Here is a 22,511-nt window from a genome sequence, read left to right on the forward strand (position 1 = left end):
GCTTAGAAGATAATGGCAAAAAGATGAAAAGAGCAGCAAGTCCTTTTTAGTAACTTTTACCCCCTGACCTGAAGCTTACTCTTCAGAAGGGAATTGTGTCTAGTGTTCTTCTTATCTCTTCTTTACAGCAGCTGTGTGCAGCAGCGATACTTAACAATATTGTGCCTTGCTTCAGTCATTCCTGGTATTTCAACAATTAATTCTAGAACTTTGATCATATCCCTTCATCCTGTTTCTCATCCTATTTCTTACTGCAGGTGATGACCAATAATTTTCACCCAGCTCCAGCTCTCTTTTTTTTTTTTTTGGTGTGTTTAATAATAAGTGCATGTAGTCTGCAAAAAACATTTGCGCAATAATCTACATGCAGGCAGCAGATCTTCTGTATCAGTTGTCATCTGAGGCCTGGCCCATAATTCTGATCTTCAGATATGCACACCAAAATAGTCAAGCATCTTAGAAGGATGAGCTGTTATCTTGTGAGAAGTACAGATTGTTTGGTTGCTGCATTAGATAAGGTTAAAATTGTGACGTTAGTCTTAACACAGCATCCCAGTAGTATATTTTAGTTTAAGGTTGCTTGGTTTTTTTGTTTTGTTTTGTTTTTTTTTGCAGTAAGTTTCAAACTTCACATTGGTGTGAAAAATACCTTTCTGCAGCATTTCTAAGCAGGAAATGCATTTTGTCATATTATTGTCGCTTAGTGTGAACAGAATAAAAACAGGGGGTAGTGTACCTGCATTGCAAACTACATAAATAGTAATTTATGTCCCCAAAATACAGCTAAACTATTTCTTCTAGTCTTCTGCATCAAAGCACCTCAGAAAAGGATGTTTTTTATTTGCATATTTCCTTGATTGACTAAATGACTTGTTTTCTCATTATCATGCCATGCCAGGGTAATGCATTTGATTTGCATTTATTTGCATTAATTATTTTGCTATCAGGGTGGTTAATTTGTGGACTTTTTTTGATGTTTCATTCCTTTAACACATTAATGTTAGAATGCTTGCCAATGGAACTTCACACAGTAAAAGCGAGGCATAAAGAATGACCAGTGCTGCACATGGCATTGCTGCAGACTCAGCCTAGGGCTGCTGTGTCCTTGGGATATGTGGTCTGCGTAGTGTGCGTGTCATGAACAGAAGTCCTTTTATAAAGTCTTGGTGTACTATACAGGTGCCATAGGATTGGAATATACGAGCTCAGAGAGCCCAACGCACTAGGAAAGCATTGGACTTACTGTAAATTGACAGTAGCATCCAATTTTCAAGGCCAAAGAACAACACAGCCATTGTAACCTGTCTCATGGGATGCTAGCCCTATCCCAGATTAGAATTTTGCACAACAAAACGTTTCAGAAACAGAGCTGTTTCAAAAAGCTGTTGGTTTGGATTTTTTTATTATTTTTTTAGCTACCATATTTAAATAAATTGAATATTCTCAGATATATCAGCTGGAATTTGAGATAAACTGCCGATCCTCAAATTGAAGTGAATTGCAAATTACTGATACTGGAATTAAAAGTATAGTTGACATTCTGAAAAATATATGCACAATAAAGAATTAAACTCTAGTAATAGTAGTAACTGTAATCTTCATACCTGTCTTCTGTCATGACAGCTGAAGACTTCTCAAAGTATTTGAATTAAAATGCAGGGTAGAGATTGCCCAGAGTAACCAGTAAGTCAAGAGCAAGGTTATTACCAATGCATACTTTTAGGGATTATTCTTCATACTTTAGCATACCCTTGTATTTATGCTAATAATTCATATTCAAAAAATGCTCTAGCTATAGGCCATTTCAAATCAAAAGCATTAAGGTTGTACAAGGGCTGCTCCAAAAGTAATGCCTCCAGTTTTATTATGTTAACCCATGGCATCAGAGGTGGATGTTGGTGTTATGGCAGTAGGGGATGAACCTTCCCACCAATATTCCATCACATTTTGTTGCCGTGTGACAGGCAGCAGCAGAGGAGCAGTCTGGCAAAATGGCATCTAACGAGAAAGTGCACACAAAAGAAAAGTGTGAGATTGAAGTCAGATGCCTGTGCAGATTTTAATGAGAATGTCATACAGGCTTTGGTTCAGTGCTGAAGAAAAAGCATAAAATGCATAACTAATGGTGGTGACAATGTTGCAGAATAGTGCTTTGTAGCTGAGAATCTGCTCTATCAAATAGTGTAATTCTGTTCTTGATATCTGTTGTAGTTTCAGTGGAAATAAATAGGAGGCATTGCTTTCAGAGCCACCTAAGTAAAATACATGAGAAAACATCAGGAAATTACTTTCTATTTCAAATATTTCAAAATATGCCTTCCTTTGTTTCTTCTCTACTTAAGAGATGTCAGGACTTCTCCAAATAATCAGAAACCATGCAAGTAGACAATGTGAGAATAAATCTTGAGGAGACAAGTTCAGCCTGGTCTGGTGGTTGGTGATCCTGCATGTAGCAGGGGGGTTGAAACTAGATGATCATTGTGGTCCTTTTCAACCCAGGCCATTCTATGATTCTATGATTCTATGATTCTATGATTCTATGATTCTATGATTCTATGATTCTATGATTCTATGATTCTATTATGTTTGTGGAAATGAGCTCTAATGGTAGAGAATGCACTCTGTTACCTTCATTTATTATCAGAGATCACTCTTCAAAGTATCTAGGGTTATAGGTGTTGTTTTTTTCCCCTCAATTTTCATTATTAACAAGTTCTTATAAATAAAAAGCTTTATTCTGTAGAATTAGTGCAACAATTAGCCATCTAATTTTTTGTGTGTCATAAGGTGATCTAATAAATATTCGATAATTTTGTATATGAATATAAATTTGTATATAGATAAATAAATAATGTCATTACCATCTTCTATTAAAATCTTTGTTTAAGAAGTACTAAAGCCCCAAACTAAAATTTCCCCATAAGGCATAGCATTCTACGTGTACTTGGCACTCTTACAGAGATGAGCATCTACATTTTCTTTGTACTGTGTTTAGGTTATAAAATTCTTGCTAGCGCTCTCCTGCTGTGTACGCATATTAATCAAAAGAAATATTCCCATTATTTCACCGGTCTTTGAATCATAAATGATCCAAAGTTTTAGAGGTTATCCTAAAGTTGTTGAGATCTTCTTAAAATACTTGCCAGACTTTTGTGGAAGATAAGTGTGTGAAGTCCTGGGCTTGCAGAAAGTAATGAAAGTTTAGGTAGCGCATCCATGATAAGAGGCCATAACTTGAAGACTTGAAGGTTTTAAGTTTAAAGACCCATGTATATATATGAGTCAGAATTCAGAGGCTTATTCCATTAGTGGATTTCCCAGCCAGTCATTGCATTTTAACATCCTCATTTGTTAAAAAGCTTAGCAGTTCAAGTTGTAGTTAAAAGAACAGCTATGGTTATTTTAAAGTTATCTTTATGTTTACTCTTTTCACAGATTAGTGTTGCTCGTTTCTTTTACTGCCACTTAACACAATGAGACATTCTAAGTGGGGAAGGTTCAGAACGCTTCCAGAACATTTGTTGGTTCAGAACAATTTGCCACAAAGTATTAAATGCACCAAAAAAGTTATGAGTAATCACTGTTGTGTGCGTTACTCTGATGTTACTATCTCATCTTGGCTTGACACAAATCCCATTTCTAAACCCTGGCATGCATTTTTAGCACAAAGTGCTTTCTTAAAAGAGCTGTAGAAGTTTTCAGCCTGTTGTACAATATTATTGTGTAGCTAGAACTTAACTGTTTTGTGCAAGGTATTTGATTTGCCCAGATGTTCTTCTGGGAAATACTGGAATAGCAGAATGGGTCTTTGTAGTCAGACAGAAAATTGCATAAGTATGTAAACACAGGTATATTTTGGTGTATTTCTGAAAATTTATTTTAAAAAGTATATGCTTCTTTCTGATGAAAGGGCTCCCTCAGCTAATGGAAGCAGCAGTTGTTAGTACTGCAGTTTATTTTAAGCATTTTTTTGCATACAAATGAGATCTTTTTACTGAATCGATTTTCTGCATTCACAACTGGGTTTACTTGATCTATTATCAAATGTAGTATTTTCTTCCTCTTTTCACTCATTATCACTGAGAAGCCTATGCAAGACTGAGAAGAATTATTATCGTCATTCCTGTGCATCATCAGAGAGATTGTTAATTAAATTCTAATTATAGAACATGTAGACTACGGCAGTAAAAACCCATTGTTTTCCCAATGCAACCCAAATTGCATGGGGAGAGATAATGTGGCCTGAAGGACTCTTATTACTGATGCTTATGGGAGAGAATCAGAAAATACCGGGTTAAAATCTCTTTTCTTAATTATTGAATATATTAACTTTGAACTTTCCTCAGAGACGGTATGTATTAAAGCTTAAGATGTGATTTTTAGAAGACTGGAATGTTATGTTGAAGTCCTTAAGTTCGAGAGCAGAATAATACTTTAATAAAAAAAAGTAAGAATTGCTCTTAAGAAGGTAAAAATTATCAGCTAGGAAAGCTTACCAAATGCTTGCAGGAATAATTTAGTCAGTGAGACATCCTTGCATAGAATGAGTGCCTATAAACAAACCAAGATTGATTGTAAGAAACAACTTATTTGCAATACTAATTTGCATTTATTCGAGTAATTCTGTGTAAGCATAATTTGCTCGTGGGTCATTTTTTACTAAGTCAGTGCCAGTATTCAGCACTTAACTTTAACATTTTGAGCTGGATTAGTCAGTGACTGATCACAGAGGTTTCATATTATTGTCTATTTCCTGTTTTGGTGGCAAAAACAGCGGAGAGCTTTGTTACCTTTGGGAAAGATAATTAATAACAAAGTCATCCTAAATACTCTAATACACCTACTGTAAATGTCATACTTTTAGCCCATAAAACATTTTTCAGATAACAAAGGGCCGTATTTCTAAGGAGATGTTAATTCTTTGTTTTCAAGGAGAGGAAAGATAACTTGATAGGTAAGAGCTACTCTCATTCTTCTGGTCACTTTCTAGTGATTTATTTTATTTCCATTTCTTGGTGAGATTCCCTCGTGATCAGACAGGCAAATCTTTTGTCACGTTTTGCTGAGATTGTAGCTCAGTTTTCAAATACTAAGGCTTTTAGAGTCAATGTGAGTATTAAAATTACAATGAATTGTAGATAAGAACAGATCTAGTAAAATATTTTTAAGCTTCTGGAGCCATACAATAAAACCAAACATAAGACTTTTCCTACTCTGTTCACTTGAATCTAACCTGGTTGTTACAATATTTGCAGTCCTAGATTGCACAAAAAGATAATATTTGGCATTCTCTTGCTGTTACAAAGAGCAGTAAGGACAAGAAAGCATTAAAATATGAAAGCAATTGTCAGGTCATTTAGTCAGTGTCACTTTTGGCAAGCTGTAGGTAAAGATAATTTGGCACAAGTTTATATTTAGAAGTACCTAATAATGCCCTTGATTCCTGGGCCATCATTTTCCTGATGATTTTGTTTCAACTAAATTTTTAGAGTAGATTACTTCCATTGTGTTTCTAATTCTAAGTGTCAATTACATCTTTGGCGGATTATTCAGAATATACTTCTAGGTGAAATACCAGTAAGAAAGCACTTGAAAACAGGCAGATGAAAAGAGCTGCTCCCAGATACGTTACATCAACAGAAAGACAGTAGCCCGTCCAAAATATAAAAGTGAAATTAGCCTCCATACCTCAGAAGCAGAGCTCAAAGGAAGACATGCTGTCTGTTATTAAACCTAACAACATAGCTGGCAAAAGCAGATATGCTTTTGATATGCAAATCCGAAGAAAAGTGTGTGTTGCCAGTTTTCCCACTTCATTCCAACAATATCAAATGACCAAATTGATCTTCTCAACAGGAACCTGTTCTTGTTTATGGAATCCAGCATGGTCATAACTGTCCCAAAGCAGGCACAGTGACAGTACTGGATATGGCTGGGATAGAGATACCTTTCCGCACAGCAGCCCATATACTGCTGTGCAATGCACTTATTGTTAGGACAGCTTTGATATACCACTTCTGTTTTGCTCATTTCTGGGCACTGCTGGCACAGCACCCTGAAAGCCAGGAGGCCGGGGATGGGTGAGATGCGGAGGGGACATTGCAAGGGCAGCTGACCTGAACCATTCCATCCTGTACAATGTTATGTTTAGCAATAATATCTGGGAAAGGAAAAGGAGAAAGGGGGGCTTTCATTATGAAAATATCTTTTCTCCTTTATATGCTGTGAGACTTGCCAGTCATGATCAAGTACTGTGACTCTTCTTAAGACTGCCATTAGACTTTGTTGGAAGTATTGCCATTTGAGGTTGTGCAAAAAAGACTCAGTCTCTTCTCCAGTCTTTTCCTAACTGTTCACATTTGATGTCCGGTTTCACCTTCCAAATTGCTAGGTGCTTTCTGTGTTTAATAATAAAAATTACATATTCTTCTGTCCTACTTTCCTCTCTGAGGGATGGGGGAGTGCCTGGGTGTGTCTCATTCGTGTCCCCACACAATTCACCTCATTTTCTGATTAGCATTCTCTATGAAGAAGATAAATTATACCCAGCTTAACTCAAAATCCTGAAAGAGCTAGGTGAGTCCCTAGCCTTGATTTCTTCTTGAATTTATTTGAGACTCTCTTGGGGCTTTTTACACTATAAATAAGAATATATTTTCTGATAGCTATCCCTTGATCAAAGAAAATGGACTGTATGGCTGTTCTGCCTGTAGCAGTGTTCTTTCAGAAGCTGATAACCCTCCAAGCACAGCTCAAACTTCTCACCCACATGGTGGCCAAACCCACCTTGACTAGTAACTTGCTTGTTTTGCGTTTTGTGTGTTTGTTTTTTTCCTGAACCACCTACCTCTGTAGTTGAGGCTGTTTTTCTCTGCTGATGATGAGAGGAATCTTTCTTTTTATACAGACAACACCAAATCTTGGAGACTGCTACCAAATCTCTGATACGTTAAAAAGAACAGTTGTCTCAGTGTGCTGCCTGTGCAAGTGAATGCAGCTAGCTTCCATGCAATTCCTGAGGTGGGAACAGTGCGAATTAATGCAGAATAGATGGAATTGCTGGGAAATGTTTTTTTCCCATAATAGTTACTCCACTGGTAACCAGAGCTTTCTGCAAGCCTATGCGTGATGCTACACTGAACAGTTCTAGCTTTGCTAAAAGGTTTCTGCATTTCATAAAAATTACCAATACCTATACCCAGGTAAATACAAATTTACACTGATTACTGGCTGGAACTCCCTTCAACGTGAATGTACATGGAACTACTGCTTGAAAATCTAATGAGATGTTACCAGCAGCTGGCTTCTTCCAGATATAGAGTCCATATGTACATTCACATCTCACCCACCTTCCACATTTTCTCTGCATCCTTCCAAAATGCTGCTGGGATGGGACCATGCAGCTGAGACAGCTGCAACAGCCGTTGGGCTCCTCCCAGAGGAAAAACTATCTCATTTTCATCATCAGATATACTCTTTGACTGCACCCATGGATTGTGCATGTTGAAAAAACTGCTTGCTGATAATATTTTTTAATTTAACTGTGAATATTTAATTCAAAAAAGAATTCATTCTACACTAGCTGCTTCCTAGCTCTCCTTTCATCCAAGAATACAATCTGCATACTGCGTCACTCACTGTGTCTGTGTCAGAGACCTGGAGGTGGTGTGATGGTGGGGAATGTTATATAAAATCCCACAGAAACTTGCAATAGCAATGTGGTCTCATTCATGAAGAAAGCTGCACTGTGAATGTATTTTAGAGAGTGTATTTCAGATGGGAATACCATAAAAATGCATAAATTGCTAGCTTGATACAGCATTTTTGGAACCATGTTATTAAAAAAGGTTAGATAGGGCATTCTGCTGTATCCTTCATGTCATTTAAATGGCTTTATATTTGTCAACGCAGCTATCAATAAAATTTCATTGCAGCATTTCTTTTTATCACTTGCAGGTTTATGGGGCTACTTGAGTTTTTATTTTATTTTGTAAATCATTAACTATAATGAGAGACTGTTTTACTATAATATAAAAAGGTACCATCCTCTGGATTCTTCATTCTGAGAACAGCTCTACCAGGCCAAACCTACTCCCTGCTTCCATTGAACTGAGTAATTGCATCTGCTTAGGTTTGAAATAAAGCATTGTATAGCAAAACAGAAGTAATTGTGCAGAGATTTATAAAACACAGCACCAAAGCAATGGTACCAGGCTGAACACTCATTTATTTCATAGAATCACAGAATCAGAAGAGACCTTTGAAAGCCATCCAGTCCAACCCATCCGCAAAGAACAAGGACACTACAGCCAGATCAGGTGCTTACAGCCCCATCCAGGCTGACCTTGGGTGTCTCCAGGGATGGGGCATCCACTACCCCTCTGGGCAGTCTTCTCCAGTGCCTCACCGCCTTCATTGTTAAGAACTTTTTCCTTATATCCAATCTAATGTCCCTTCCTTTAGCTTCAAATCGTTTCCCCTTGTCCTATCAAATTTTACCTCATTTATTTATTGTTGGATATTTCTTAGCAGTAAGAGAGGGAAGTGAATTTATTTTAAGTAAGGGCGGGTATTGTTGGCTTTTTGGTGCTCACTTTGCAGATGTATCTTTTCTCTTGAATTAGGTGGAAACAGCAACGGATTCAGATACTGAGAGCAGAGGCCTGCGGGAATACCACTCAGTTGGAATACAAGTGGAAGATGAAAAACGGTAATTCAAGTGCATACAAAAATCTGTAATCTTTCATAAAAGCACATTTGTAAACAGTGTTAATAACAAACATCTGGCAAATGCTGCCTCTAAATAATTCAGAAAGCCAAATTTCTTATTTGCATGCTGGTCGTTTGGCAAAATTTGTAGAGAATATGCAACGCTTGTTTAATATTGTGTTCATTTTACTGTTTTAAATTGTAGTGAAGGAAGTGAAAGTTTTAAATTGAAGTGGTGGATTAATACCCTTTCATATTTTCAGAAAAAAATGCAAAGAGATGTATATTGGGATCTTGTGCTGATTTAGGCTTTCTCAGTCCTTCTAACAAGGGTTAGGATGTATCGTAAACTGGAATCAGCTTTCCACTTGTTCAATCCTGGTCTGGTTCTGTAGCACTATCAACCAATGTAGCAGCCCACTGGGTTATCCCTGGCAGGCACTGCCTGTTAAGCACCAGCCTGGGACCATTATCTCATTTCACGGCACCTGTCAGATAGCATTTGACTGCTAATTGCCTTTTACCATCATTGACTAGAAGTAATTTGAAACAACAGGTCTAGATGTGAAAAGATTTCACGAATAATCTTTCTTTGTCCGTCTAACTTTTTAAAATAAATCTTTTCTCAAATGTTTTTTGTGGCATAGCGCAATAAAAAAAAGTAACATTTAATGGTCGTCCTATGAGGTAAGTAAAAAAACCAAAACAACTCTTAAACCTTCAGTTAATATTTTTCTTTTTTTAAAGAATTCTCAAAAGCCCTAATTTAGCAGATTTTGTCAAATTATGATCATTAATATTTGAGTGTTTTTATACATTTATTTAACAGTCTTCCACCAGGAGATGCAACCCTGCAGTTCTGCTAGTTATTTCCAGTTCATTTAGTAATGATACATGGTATTTTGTAGAATGAGAATAACGTGGTATGAGAATAAATCAATATTTGCTTCCAGAGATAATTTAAATGAATTTCTTTTGTATCTTTGCTGAGATCAATGATGGCACAATGCGTTCTGTTTTTCCTCTATATTGTTAACCTCTGTCTTATTTTAGTGAGATGTGCACAAAGAAAAAAATATTTAGCATAAAGGAGAAGGATAGAAGTAGAAGCCATTCACTGAAGCATTATTCTGCACCCCTATATCATCATATATTCATTTGTGTTATTTAACCTCTTTTCTTTCTTCCCGCTTCATCAAGACATGGACGATTTAAGCGCTCAAACAGTGTGACAGCAGCTGTCCAGGCTGACCTGGAGCTGGAGGGCTTCCCAGGACACATCACCATGGAGGACAAGGGACTTCAGTTTGGCTCATCCTTCCAGCAGCACTCGGAGCCCAGCACCCCCACCCAATACAGCGCAGTGAGAACTGTACGGACGCAGGGGCTGTTCAGTTACAGAGAAGATTACAGGACCCCAGTTGACACCTCAAACCTTCCACCACCAGAGCCCTGGCTGGAGCCAGCCATTGAGACAGTAGAGACTGGTCGGATGTCTCCTTGTCGACGGGACGGTTCTTGGTTCATGAAGTTGCTACATACTGAAACTAAGAGAATGGAGGGATGGTGTAAGGAAATGGAAAGAGAGGCAGAAGAAAACGATCTTTCTGAGGAAAGTAAGAACATTTTGCTATCTTTTCTATTACCATATATTGATGGTGTGTGGTTTTTCCCTCCTCTTTTTGCAGTACCAAAGACGTTCTACAGAACCACTAGATGTAGGCAGCCTTGCTGCTGATTGTGCAAGCTGGTTTTGTCAGGCTGGGGCTTTAGGGTTGTAGCTGAGGAGACAACTGCATCAAGTACACGATCAAAGCCTGATATGGCTTAAGTGGGACAAGATCTCCCTCCATAGCTCCAGCTCTGGCTCATTCTTCCCACTCACTTCTGCATTTCCAGTGCTTGAATCTTTGCCAGAACACAGAAGTTTATCTTGTGTTAACCTTTTTGTTGTTGTTCCATTTTCCTGAATCCTGAGAATCCTGAGAATCTGCCTTTTCTTTTGAAGCCATTTTAAACACATTTTAATTCCTTTATAGGACCTGAGCAAAATGCATATAAAGGAACAGTTAGAATAAGAGAGAGGAGTATGCAGAAGCAATAGCTAAAGCACTTCTACAGTCTCAGATAGTTCAGTAGCATTTTCTTATTATAATTTTGTCAAGAATCATTATTTCTCTCACTTCTTGTGGACACCTTGAATGAAGTGATGGGAAAAAATGAAAAATAATGTAGACTATTTTGGAACAAGATCCAAGCCAGCACTAATGATGGTAATATATCAAAGTGGTCCTAGCACTCAGTAGCCAGCTCCCCGTCATTCCCTCTGAGGTCAATTATCCTTGTTCTCCGGTCTTAGTTTTATAAATATTTCAATCCCTGCCAATCTGAATTATTGTCTCAGCTCAGCTTTTCTCAAATCACAAATTAGTTCATACACAATTTTCTTAGTAGCATCTTCTCCTACACTCACAAATCTCACACATAATCTCTGAATATACTTTCCTGATTGTCTTTTTTCCCCCTCAGTGAGCTCTTGCTTATGATCTGCCCCCAAGACTTGGGCCAGACCTGCATGGTCACTAAAAGGCCAATTTCTATTTCTTTCACTGACCTTTTAAAAGGACAGAACACCTGCATTTTTATCGCATCATTTTCATTTGCAGTCATATTTCTGCACTGCTTTTTGTGCAAATCTGCCATATAACAGCATAGCTTTTAGTGTGGCAGAGATCATAAGGTTGTTTTCTTCTTTAAGCATCCAGTTTTTTCTGGAGTTTAGATTTTTGTCGTCATTTTCACGATGGCAGATATGAGCTGAGAATTTTCTTTGCATTGATAATGTGAAGACTTTAATACCCTCTAAGGTGCTGTATAAGTACTAACAATAAAATATTTTGCTTTGCTTAGCATGTGGTAGGATTTCCAAATCTACTTTCATTGCAGTTATTTTTTAATGCTTAGTTTTACCATATACATATTTTTGTCCTATCCCCTAAATCTTTGTACTGCTAAATGCTCTGCCACCAATAAGCGTCCCAAAGCACTAGCTTTTGGTGTTGGGAACATCAGTGCTTGCTATCAGAAGCAGAAGTTTGAAGAGCGAGACTTCAATTTCCTTCAAAAAAGTAAGATTATTAGGAGACAAAGGGGAGAATTACAGTTAACCCACCTCTTTCCCCAGGAGGCCAGCCAACTGTTTTCAGGCACTTCTGCTACCTCCTTTCTTTCCAAGCTCTTCTCCTTCCTCATGTGCAGCCACCATCAAATCTGCAATCACATGAAGTGAGCAGTGGAAATACTCTTGCAGACAAAGGTAGGGAGCTAGTGGAGCTCTCTCAAATATGTAGCTGTCTGTGTATTATGTCAGGAAAAGCTGGAGGAGCTGATTTTAGCTGACTACCAATTCCCAGGTCCAGACCCACACTACCTCCACATGATGCTATCTATGCTCTTGCACTCCAGAAATACCCTAAAATACCTTGCAACAGTTAGGAAGATTATTTTTTTCAGGAAATAATTCAGGACATAAAGAGTGGGACATGAAGACAAATTGAGCCTCAGTGATTTTTTATTAATATTTGTAGTTGTTGAGACTCTATCCTTTTAACCTAGAATTAGGACTTAATGTTTCCTTACTTGCAGAGTGACTGTAAGAGAAAAAGAAAGCGCAGTTCCTTGATACAGAAATACTGAAATGGACTCTTGCAATTCCCATTTTAACCTAACCAAGACAGTTTAATTACCCATGTTTGGGGGAACACTCTCACCTCCCTTATAAAGAAATTACTGCAGAAGAGGTCTCTATAGCATAAGTTAAGTCAGATGCTTATCTTCAGCTGGATGTGAAACATGACAGACTCCTTTTCCATCATATGTACTCATTTCAAGAGATCTTTCTCAAATCATTTCCAAATCTTTGGAATAGTATCCCCTCATTTCATATAACTAACATAAACTAAATGGAGATTATCAAATAATTATTTTCAAGGAGGGAATGAGCTTCACAGCATTTTAAAGTTTTTGCATGAATAACTGTTTTGCTGTTGAGCCTCTGACACATTTTATATACTCAGTTTGAGCTATGAAAGTTGGAAGGTATGTATCCACAAGAACTAAAGTTTAATGATATCCCCAGCATGAAATGTATCTTGACTTATTCAAGCATTTCACAGTTCTCTGAAGAAAATGCTCACAGATGCGGGAGCCAGAAGCAACTAAATATGTTTTTCCATCTTCCAGCAGCTACTATTCCCATAACACTTGACAGCAAAATTTGCACATTCAAACTGTCACTGTTAATGCTGAATTGTTCTTTTTGTTGGCCAGGGTATACTAATTGTACCTGAAGAAGAAAGGTAGCCTTGCATCTCCTATGAGAAGGCTGTCTTTATGCTACCACTTCAATTTTGTTTTAATCAAGGGAAGAGTTAAAATCGAACTGTATTTTAGAAAACAATTTCATTTTCTGTGTTAGCACAATAGCCCTGAGATCACAGAAAGCTGTCTGATTGCTCTATTGATTTTTTTCTTTTGCTGTAGCTTTTCTCCCATAATGTTGTTCTAAGATCTTCACTCATCAGGTCTAGGAAAGGGAGAAGATAATCACTGCAACAAAAATAATCTAACCTCTCACGCTTTCTTTTTGCAGACATTATTTTTTTGCTTGGTCAGTTGCCATGAATCACATCTCAGAGTTTCTGTGAAGTTCATTTATTGTCTGTGTGAGCAGTTATTTGTGTTCTCAACCTTTATGAGAATACATATATATATATAAAATATATACATGGCTGGAAGTGTTCCCAGGGTAAGCATGTGATCATTTGCACCGGCAGGGTGTCTTCCAGCAAAAATATGTGTTTCTCTGGGGTGCTGACTGGAGTTGCAGTTTTACACCCTGAAAATTGTATTTGGCTACTGCTGGTGTGTAGGTGATGACAAGAAAAACACTCCCAGTTGTCACAGCGCTGTTGAAGATGCAGACGGCCAGGACTGTGCAGCCTGAGCCCAGATTTCCTGAGCTGCGTGATGGGAGCAGAGGACTTTGCACAGGAAGGCAGAAAGCCCATGAGCCCATATGGGGGTTGTGGGATCAGGTGTGATGTGACACAGGGAAGCAGAGGGCAACTGGGCTCCCAAGTGCCAAATGTTTGTCTAGTGAAATATTACAGTGCTGTGTCAAATAGAGTACCCCCTAGACTTTATTCCCGTGTCAAAATCCTAAGATAACACAGTGTAAAAATTTCTCCTTTGTTAGAACAGAGCCTTTAAGTCTGGTATTAATCACACTGGCAGACAGTCTTTTTTCTGACATCTTCTGCATCACTGTTAGAAGCTTTGCTGACACAGCTGTGCCCTGTTGAAGTAAAGGGAACTCTGGTATATCAGGCATTAGAGAGAGCTCAAAATATCACCTTTCTCTCCCCTTAACCCTTCATTCCAGGGATGCTGAATTTTTCCTTTCTAATCCTCCAACCAATATTTCCAAAATTCTGCAAGGGCTTTAGTAACACAGAAGAGTTGTAACAAAAACAATAATTGGAGAAAAGAAACCTCACAATCAATTTACTTCAGTGCATCCTTCAGTTAATCCCCCATAAAAGTTTTCTTTAGGTGTTTGACCAAATATAGATTATTCTTCAACCAAAGATAAATTAATGACATAAATTCCTAATGCTTCTCACAACTCTATCCTTCAGGAGCTATTGAAATTGGCATTTGGAGTGTTGTAAATGACTACAGAAAGTCTTAATTTCCCTGAAATGGTAGTTAAAGTCAATAAAGGAGAGTCCCATAATAAGGAATCCAAGAATTCCTCCTAGCATGTATATTGTGCTCTAGTTTTCCCCACTTTGGTAAAAAAGTGAACATGCACAGTCTCATGGCTCACAAGGATCCCATTGCCCTTCCTCCTCCCTGTAACAATGCTGATTGATAGCTGTGCTGTCCTAAAATATCATCTCACTGTAAACATAGCCTGTCTGTTATGTTCTTAGTGGAAAAGACATATGTTTAGGATTGATTTAGATTTAGGTTTAGATAAGTATAGATTTACAGATTGAACAAACATTCTGGTTTACATGTTCTGCTTTGAATTAGGGTGACCTAAATGACAGTTTAAATACATTTCCAGGTATATTTCCTCAGAGTGTGTATGGGACACACACAGCTTAGAGAAAAAAAAAATGAAAGCTATGAAATGAAATGAAAATGTAAAACTAAAAGCACATCATTTAAGTAGCACGAATGAATGCCAGAAGCAGGTTGTCAGTAGTTTCCCAATGCTTGTGGCGCAACTGAGCAAAGCTTTTAACCTATCAAAAATAGAGTTATAACATCACACTGTGATCTTGATTTCGTCAACATAGGTCTAACTTTTCTCCCCCTGCATTTGTGAGGTGAAACAGCATTCAATTTTAAGTTGTTGCAGTATTCCTCAAACAATGCAACATGTATAAAACAATATTACTTGTAACACTTCTTGTAATCTGCATATTGCTGGAAACAATATGCCTTTGTGTGAATTGTCCACTCTGTTTATAGTGAACTTGCACAGTCTTTATCAAGAGTATAAATCCTGAATATGTATCTTCTGCAGTCACTGTCAGGGTTTTGTATGTCTTTGGAATAAAAGCCGTACGTTCAGGACCACACAACAAAAACAGAATGTTTCATATGCATCAGGAAGAAGAATTAAGGTTATGTTACTCTTTTCTGAATTTCAAGTAAATATACCAGTATCTTAATGGTGGGGAGGTATATGAATTATATTGAAATTATGTATCTTTATGTTTGGTGATTGATTTTATCGTCACTTATTTACAAGCAGAATCTTCCAAGCATCACCAAACATCTCAGTCTCTCCAGTCTGTAACATTCATCATTCTTTCATGGAGATAATCAATCTGCACTCATCAGAATAATTCCCCAATGCATGAAATTAATGACAAGGCTTTGGCTGTCTATTAATATTGTGCTAAAGATTATGAATTGAAGTGTTTTAATACTTTAATTTAATTACAGCAAAGCAGAGTAGCATGAATATGAGAGATTCTAACTTCTATGTTTTATTAAGTCTCATTTACTTATTGAAATGGAAATAGAGTTAGATCTTCAGTAAATGGCAGGCCTGTAATACATGTGTATTCACCACTATTAGAGCCTTTTTGAAAGGCTGCTCACCAGTGCTGTAGGCTCCTTCACAGCAAATGTTATTCCTGGCAGCATGGCCTTAGTTCTGCAAGTTAGTTAAACTCATTGTCTGTAGAGTAGCTCTGGCAGTCATCTCCTCAAGCACAGTGGGGATCTGTGCTTCTGGAGAGACGAGCATCAGACAAAGGTTGTTTCCTAAGAGTCTGCAGAATCATAGAATGGCCAGGGTTGGAAGGGACCTCAAGAATCATGAATCTCCAACCCCCCTGCCACATGCAGGGCCACCAACCTCCCCATTTAATGCTAGACCAGGCTGCCCAGGGCCCCATCCAACCTGGCCTTGAACACCTCCAGGGACGGGGCATCCACTGCTTCTCTGGGCAGCCTGTTCCAGTGCCTCACCACTCTTTTGGTAAAGAACTTGCCCCTGATATCCAACCTAAATCTTCCCTCCTTCAAGTTAAGACCATTTCCCCTTGTTCTGTCATTATCTACTCTTGTATGACATATGGTTTGACTTGGTGACACATGCAGATGGCCTGGAAGCACAGTGTCTGACATCTGAAATGGAGGTTGTCACACAAAACATTGCACAGATATTGCCTAAGTCTTTTCTGGCCTGCCTGGGCTTTAAATCACAGGTGCCTGTTAATGTGGTCCTTCATGATCATGAAGGTCAAATAAATGTTTATTTAATTTGGGGTTTGGAATAACGGTGAGATTCACTAGGATATATCAGGCAGATCTAGATTCTGTCAAGTTTCTATGGTAGGGCCAAAACCAATGTTTTTTTTTATCACGCTTTGTACTTGAGCTGTGAGCTACAAATTCAATGGAGGAAGCTAAAACTGAGCTGTATTCCCTGCGAGACAAGCGTTACATCCCTCAGCCTACAGAATCGTTCTGTGGGTAGCTGAACAGAGTATGGAGTGTTTGGCAAGGCAGTGCCAGGGACCTGCTATGGCAAAATTCCTCATCTCAGGAAAGAAGGGATCCTGACCCCCCACCCTGATAGTTTGTTCTATGTCCCGTACTACAGAACATCCAGGGACAAGGAAGATACAAGCCTGGGTGATACATCTTTGCCTTTGTTAAAAGTTCTGACAGACAATGAAAGCAATTTGTTTCAGATCAAAGGAAACAGTTCTTCTTTATTTAGATTTCTATGTGTTTGCACAGGTTTTAAACACCCAGAACATTGCTTTTCCTAAGCCAATAACTCCACAGAGGAAAGTGAGGAGTTTGGTGATCAAAAACCCCAAACCAATTAAAATGTTTTATTTCATTTGGCCAACTGAACATAAATAAATCCCCAGTGAATTACTCATGCAGCCCTGAAACACTTAACCCCTTCAGAAATGGGTGGCACAAGGGACAGATGAATTATGCATATTGCTGTTTAATTTAGTATTGTGGCACAGCTGTAAACTGTTTGTCTAACAGAAAGCAAAATAGAGTTTGAGAGCCACAGCTCTACAAATTTATCTATGCTTTTAAGGTTATGAAATATGTATGCATTTACAGAAAATGAGCTTTAAGCTTTCAGATTCTCTCAGCAAGCATTGAATAGTTTCTATATTAAATGTTGCAGTTCAGTTCTGCTGTGCTATTGTAGTTTCATTCAACCCTAGGCATCTCATTAATCATCAAGTTGGTTCCCTGAAATGATGAGGATGTTTAACATAAAACTGAGACGGGGGAGGTTTAGCTTAGATATTAGGAGGAAGTTTTTCACACAGAGGGTGGTGACGCACTGGAACAGATTGCCCAAGGAGGTTGTGGATGCCCCATCCCTGGAGGCATTCGAGGCCAGGCTGGATGTGGCTCTGGGCAGCCTGGTCTGCTGGTTGGCAACTCTGCGCAGGGATTGAAACTAGATGATGTTTGAGGTCCTTTTCAACCCAGGCCATTCTGTGATTCTACCAGTCTATGATAAAAGATGTATGAGCATTTTCTATATCACCCCTACACCTACCTTTCTGTATCTTTCCCCTAAATATTATATAAAGATCTGGATGTTTTATGGAAATCTTAATCTTTCTCTGAGACCTCAGTTTTTTGTGCTTTTTAAAATGTTGCTTTTGCAGCATAAGGAAGTGCAATTTGATAAGGAAAGCATACTGCTACCAACTGAAGTATGGTATTTGTCCCACAAAAATGTGGGAGTCCAAGAAGAACTGGTTTTCTCGGGATAATCCAGTTCCCTCAGGCACTCTAGTCAACAGAAATAGGCATCTTTAGGAGGAGATCCGTCTCATCCAAAAATAAGTACCTAACATGAGCAAGCTGATGAGCTCCTTCCTTTCATAAAGCATAGAGAAATTTTTATTTAGATAGCTGATCTTAGAAGCAAAGTCAAATAAAATGAATTTGATTACTTCCCTCAGTGCTTCTGCACACTGTAAATGGCCAGTACACTGGCAGTACGGAAGGTCCAACAAACCATGAGGGTTTCAACAGTTTAACAAAGTCCTGGAGCACGAGCTTTTGTCCTCCCCTTGTCTGAAGCTCCCATGCTTTGGTCTTCATGTATTTTCCAACCTTCAACACGTAATGTCTCCTACCACAGAATGTCTTAGACACACAATTCCTCTAAAGATCTCATCCTTATGGTATGGTCTACATTATATTTTAACATGTCAACCTTGCTCCGCAGTACAGACAGATTAAAGAGGCTTCATCCAACGATCATCCACAGTGATAGAAGCCATTTTTGATTGCAGAATCAGAAGATGTAACCTAAAGTACATTTAAAGCTCCCTTTGATATCAGAGGAAACAGGCACCCACCTGCTTACTGAGGCAAGAGTATTTCAACAGCTCTCAATTTACAAAAGCAAGTCTAGCTCCAGCTTCCATTGGGCTTTTATTCTGTGTCTGTAATGCATTTAGAAGATGTCTTCATGGATTCATATAAATAAAGCATTACTTGTGTTCTTAACAGAATATTATGCAAAGGCAGTAAGGTTAGTTTAAGCATCTAAGTAAGGAAAATTTCTATATTAACTCATTAATCATACAATGTGACAGTAAAATGACAATACTGAAGGAACAAAATAAGTGATGTTCCTGGCTATGTCTGTAATGTTACTTTTGTTAATTGTGCCTGGTGGTACATAAGAGATAAATCTAGAAAAGCTGATAGGCTGTTACATTTGGTGTTGACTTACTAGTCTCAGCATCAGTAGTCCTACTGAATTATTTGCAGCTAAGTGCTTCTCAGGTCAGAATTAATGCGTTTTCTAATAAATGAATAAATCAATGAAAATCAGGGTGATAATGCTTATCACTGAGCTTTTTTTTAAAAAAAAAATTATTTACATTGTAATTCAAGATTATTCTCAAAACCTTATGTCCATGTGCCTACTTCAGGAAGCTCTGTGCATTCCTTTTGTTTTTCTTTTCTACTTTCTTAAGCAAACACAGGCTTGGTAGTTCTATGTGACTAATACATCATTTACTATTTTCAAAAGGAAAGAGGCCATGGAGCTTCTCTATATCCCTATCTCTTAAAAAATATTTTATGTGGATAATCAGAAGGGGCAAAATATTTATTTCCATTACAAACTAAGCTGTAATTCCAGTTATATTTTTTTTGAGATGGCATTTCCTTTTGCTGCCAAAACATCTATTGATAATAACCTCTCTGTGTGCTTAGTCCTAGGCAAGATCCGAAGTGCTGTTGGAAGTGCTCAGCTCCTCATGTCTCAGAAATTCCAGCAGTTTTATTGGCTCTGTCAGCAAAATCTGGTAAGTCGCCATCTCTGGCCATTCTTGAAGAGTTTATGAGTACTCATACCTAATATTACACAGAATTTAACTGTAAACTGTAGAACTTAATGCTTTTAATTCAAAGGCAAAAACAACAGAAAATGTAGAGTACATACATGGTAACATTCTCATTTTCATGTCTCACATTTGTCTCACTGTTCCTCTTTTATTTTTTTTGTTTAATTTAATCTCTAAGTATTGTGTTAGTACATCTTTTAGCAAAGCAAATGTAATTTCAGTAATTTTAGACTATCTGCGTTTTGTCTTTTCTTTTTTTTGCTGTCGTTATTAAAGAGAAAAAAGGATGAGAAGGGAACAAATGCAAGTTTTCTTAGACATAATATTGTGGCTTATTTTTGTAGTACCCTAAAATAGTAACTGTATTTCTGGTGAGAAAAGACGTTTTTCAAATTACAGTAAGCAGAGAATAGTAGCAGACACAGTGCAGCTCTCTACCTACCTGAAAATGGGACTGATCTTGGAAATGAGAACATACAGAGTGTTCATAAAATTGGGTTTCATAATTTGCATTGCCAATTATATATAAGATGTCCTAGGGCGAAAGGAGCAGATGCAGTATATTACTTGTAGGAGTTACTGCTATTGTTCTGGAAGTTCATTAGACACTAATTTGATTCGAAATGTTATCTTCGTTAATATGACAGCAGCCATCAGTGATATAAACGCTGTGGCAAGATGATACTAAGAAATAGAAGAACATAATGCTTCTAGCTAAGTCTGATGGTAGAACACCTACAATCTCTGGCTCACTTGAAAATCAAGTGTAACTTCTGACTGTCCCTATCTCGTATATTAAAAGCTCTGAATTTTGCTGCATGCATTACAGCAGATGCAAGCTGTTTGTCTGATTAGACACATTTCCTCATTTGCTAGTATTTACTGCACAGGTTTTTAAGGCAAAAGTAATTCTGCAGAGACTTATGTGCTATTTTCCATTCATAACATTTCATATCTAGAATTCCTGAAACGGTAATCAAATACTGAGAGAGTCTTGCCAACCATGTCCTATCTTCTGATAGAAAAGGGTAAGATATATGGTCCTCATTAGGAAAGAATCCAATTATCCACTTCAAAGAGTCTGTCAAAACAAGAACTTTAATAGCTTTTACAGAATGACAGAGGAAATATGCAAAGTCAGGCAAGCAGGAGATGACCAAGTTTGTAATATCAAGTGTATCATATGTGCTACTGTTTCTCCATTTGTTTGATAGTGAAAGAAGGAAATCTTCCTTAAAATCTAAAAGTGTCATACGGTAAATTTCAGACTTCCCTCTGTTTCCTGACTGATTAAGCTATGCAAAATCAGATTTAGAGAGCCCAACCTGCTCTCCACTTCGCTTTTCCTTCAAGTGGGTCCGGGAACTGTGCTTGAGAGCATTACTGTAATAACAAGAGCAGCTCCTGCTCTGCACAGCTGATGGCTGTTTGGAAGCTTTAGCATGTCATTACTGCAAAAGCAATAGGAGGAATCCATAGCTTTGAGACAGCTTTATCAAAAAAAAAAAAAAAAAAAGAAAGGCAAGATTTTATTCCTCTCCTTCTTATATGGATAATAAACCTTTGAACTCCATACCAGCAGCTTTACTCCGTTTTGGAGATTTGCGCTCTGAATATTTTTCACCAATCGCTTAAATCACCAATGGGCTTTGCAGAAAGGAACAAATGCAGAACTGGACTTTTAGCTCATTCATGTTTTGAGCTTTTCTTCTTATGAGTAGTAGTAGTGTTTGTTCTTAAATAGTCGCTTAGCCCACATCTACAGCAGACATTCCATATTCTCTGGCAGCAGCATCTTGGTCCTCCATGGGAATGCTCACAGATAACAGCTACTGCAGTACATCTGGCACTTACAAGGCTCCAACACATTGGTTTCTTTAACAGTATTCAACAACAGTAACCGTAAATGTAGGACAGAGAACAGCATCTACTTTTGCCAATTCAAAAATGCAGCAGTCTTAGGAAGAGGAACATGCTTACGTTGAAATTTCTCCATGGCTTATGGATTGTTCTAAAGAATCTGAACAGTTTCAAGGATCACATTTGATGATGCTGTTGGTTAAGATGTCTCATTCAGGATAAATTCATAAAACCAACCAGCTTCAATGATTTTTTTATATAAGAATTGAGCTCCTATCTCTTACAGTATACAGTTCTTACTAAAAAAAGCATCCCTGATTAGTGACTACTTCCTGGTGAATTATTCACATTATCTTTTATAAGATAATGTTTTTCTTTGAAGTGTCCTCCTCCATACTCCAGTCAGCAGACATTCTGCTCAGCTCTTGAGATCATCGCTAAGTATGTCATGATTGCAGGCAAAACCAGAGCAACACAGGCATCGGCTGAATACTTTTTGCTTGCTTTAGGCTTCCTTTTGAAAGAGAGCTGCAAAGCCGAATTCCAAACACAATAAAAACAAAGAAGCCACTTCTGAAAAAAAAAAAAAGGGAAAAAAAAAAAAAAAAAAAAGCAGCTTTAAGCCAATCTTCTCAAAACTCAGTTAACTGTAGTAGCAACAATTTTTACTAGCACTCATCCATGAGCTGTGGATCCATAAGCTATAGCAGCAGGAGGCAGCCCTCTTGTGTCCATATGATGCACCGCATGCTCCTCTCCCAGCCGCGCTGGAAGCTGTGCTCTTGTGCAGCAGGGATGAGTGGAGCACAAAGGTACAGAAGAGCAATTACCCTCAATTCAGAAGTCAATGGCATTTCCGCGAGTGGCATCACTTTCTGGCTGTGCAGAGGAAACTGAGGAGAGAGACTGAGGAGACCAGACTGGAGAGAACAGATTGCAATGTAATATATGTTGCTGACAGATTTCACACTAGTCAGTTCTTGAAGCCTGTAATATTGACCT

The 22,511-nt window shown here is 38.0% G+C and overlaps 1 protein-coding gene across 26 annotated transcripts in view; it reads left to right on the plus strand.

The window, feature by feature from the left end:
* Positions 1 to 22,511, plus strand: part of DLGAP2 (DLG associated protein 2) — a 459,829-nt gene that overhangs the window by 423,884 nt on the left and 13,434 nt on the right. For all 26 annotated transcript variants that reach the window (XM_048936873.1, XM_048936878.1, XM_048936881.1 and 23 more), the window contains 3 exons: positions 8,625 to 8,710; positions 9,910 to 10,325; positions 19,519 to 19,610. In XM_048936873.1, coding sequence (XP_048792830.1) covers positions 8,625 to 8,710; positions 9,910 to 10,325; positions 19,519 to 19,610 — 594 coding nt within the window. The remainder of the gene's footprint in view (positions 1 to 8,624; positions 8,711 to 9,909; positions 10,326 to 19,518; positions 19,611 to 22,511) is intronic.

This window comes from Lagopus muta, chromosome 2 (assembly GCF_023343835.1).
Source record: "Lagopus muta isolate bLagMut1 chromosome 2, bLagMut1 primary, whole genome shotgun sequence".
In the NCBI taxonomy this organism is placed as follows: Eukaryota; Metazoa; Chordata; class Aves; order Galliformes; family Phasianidae; genus Lagopus; species Lagopus muta.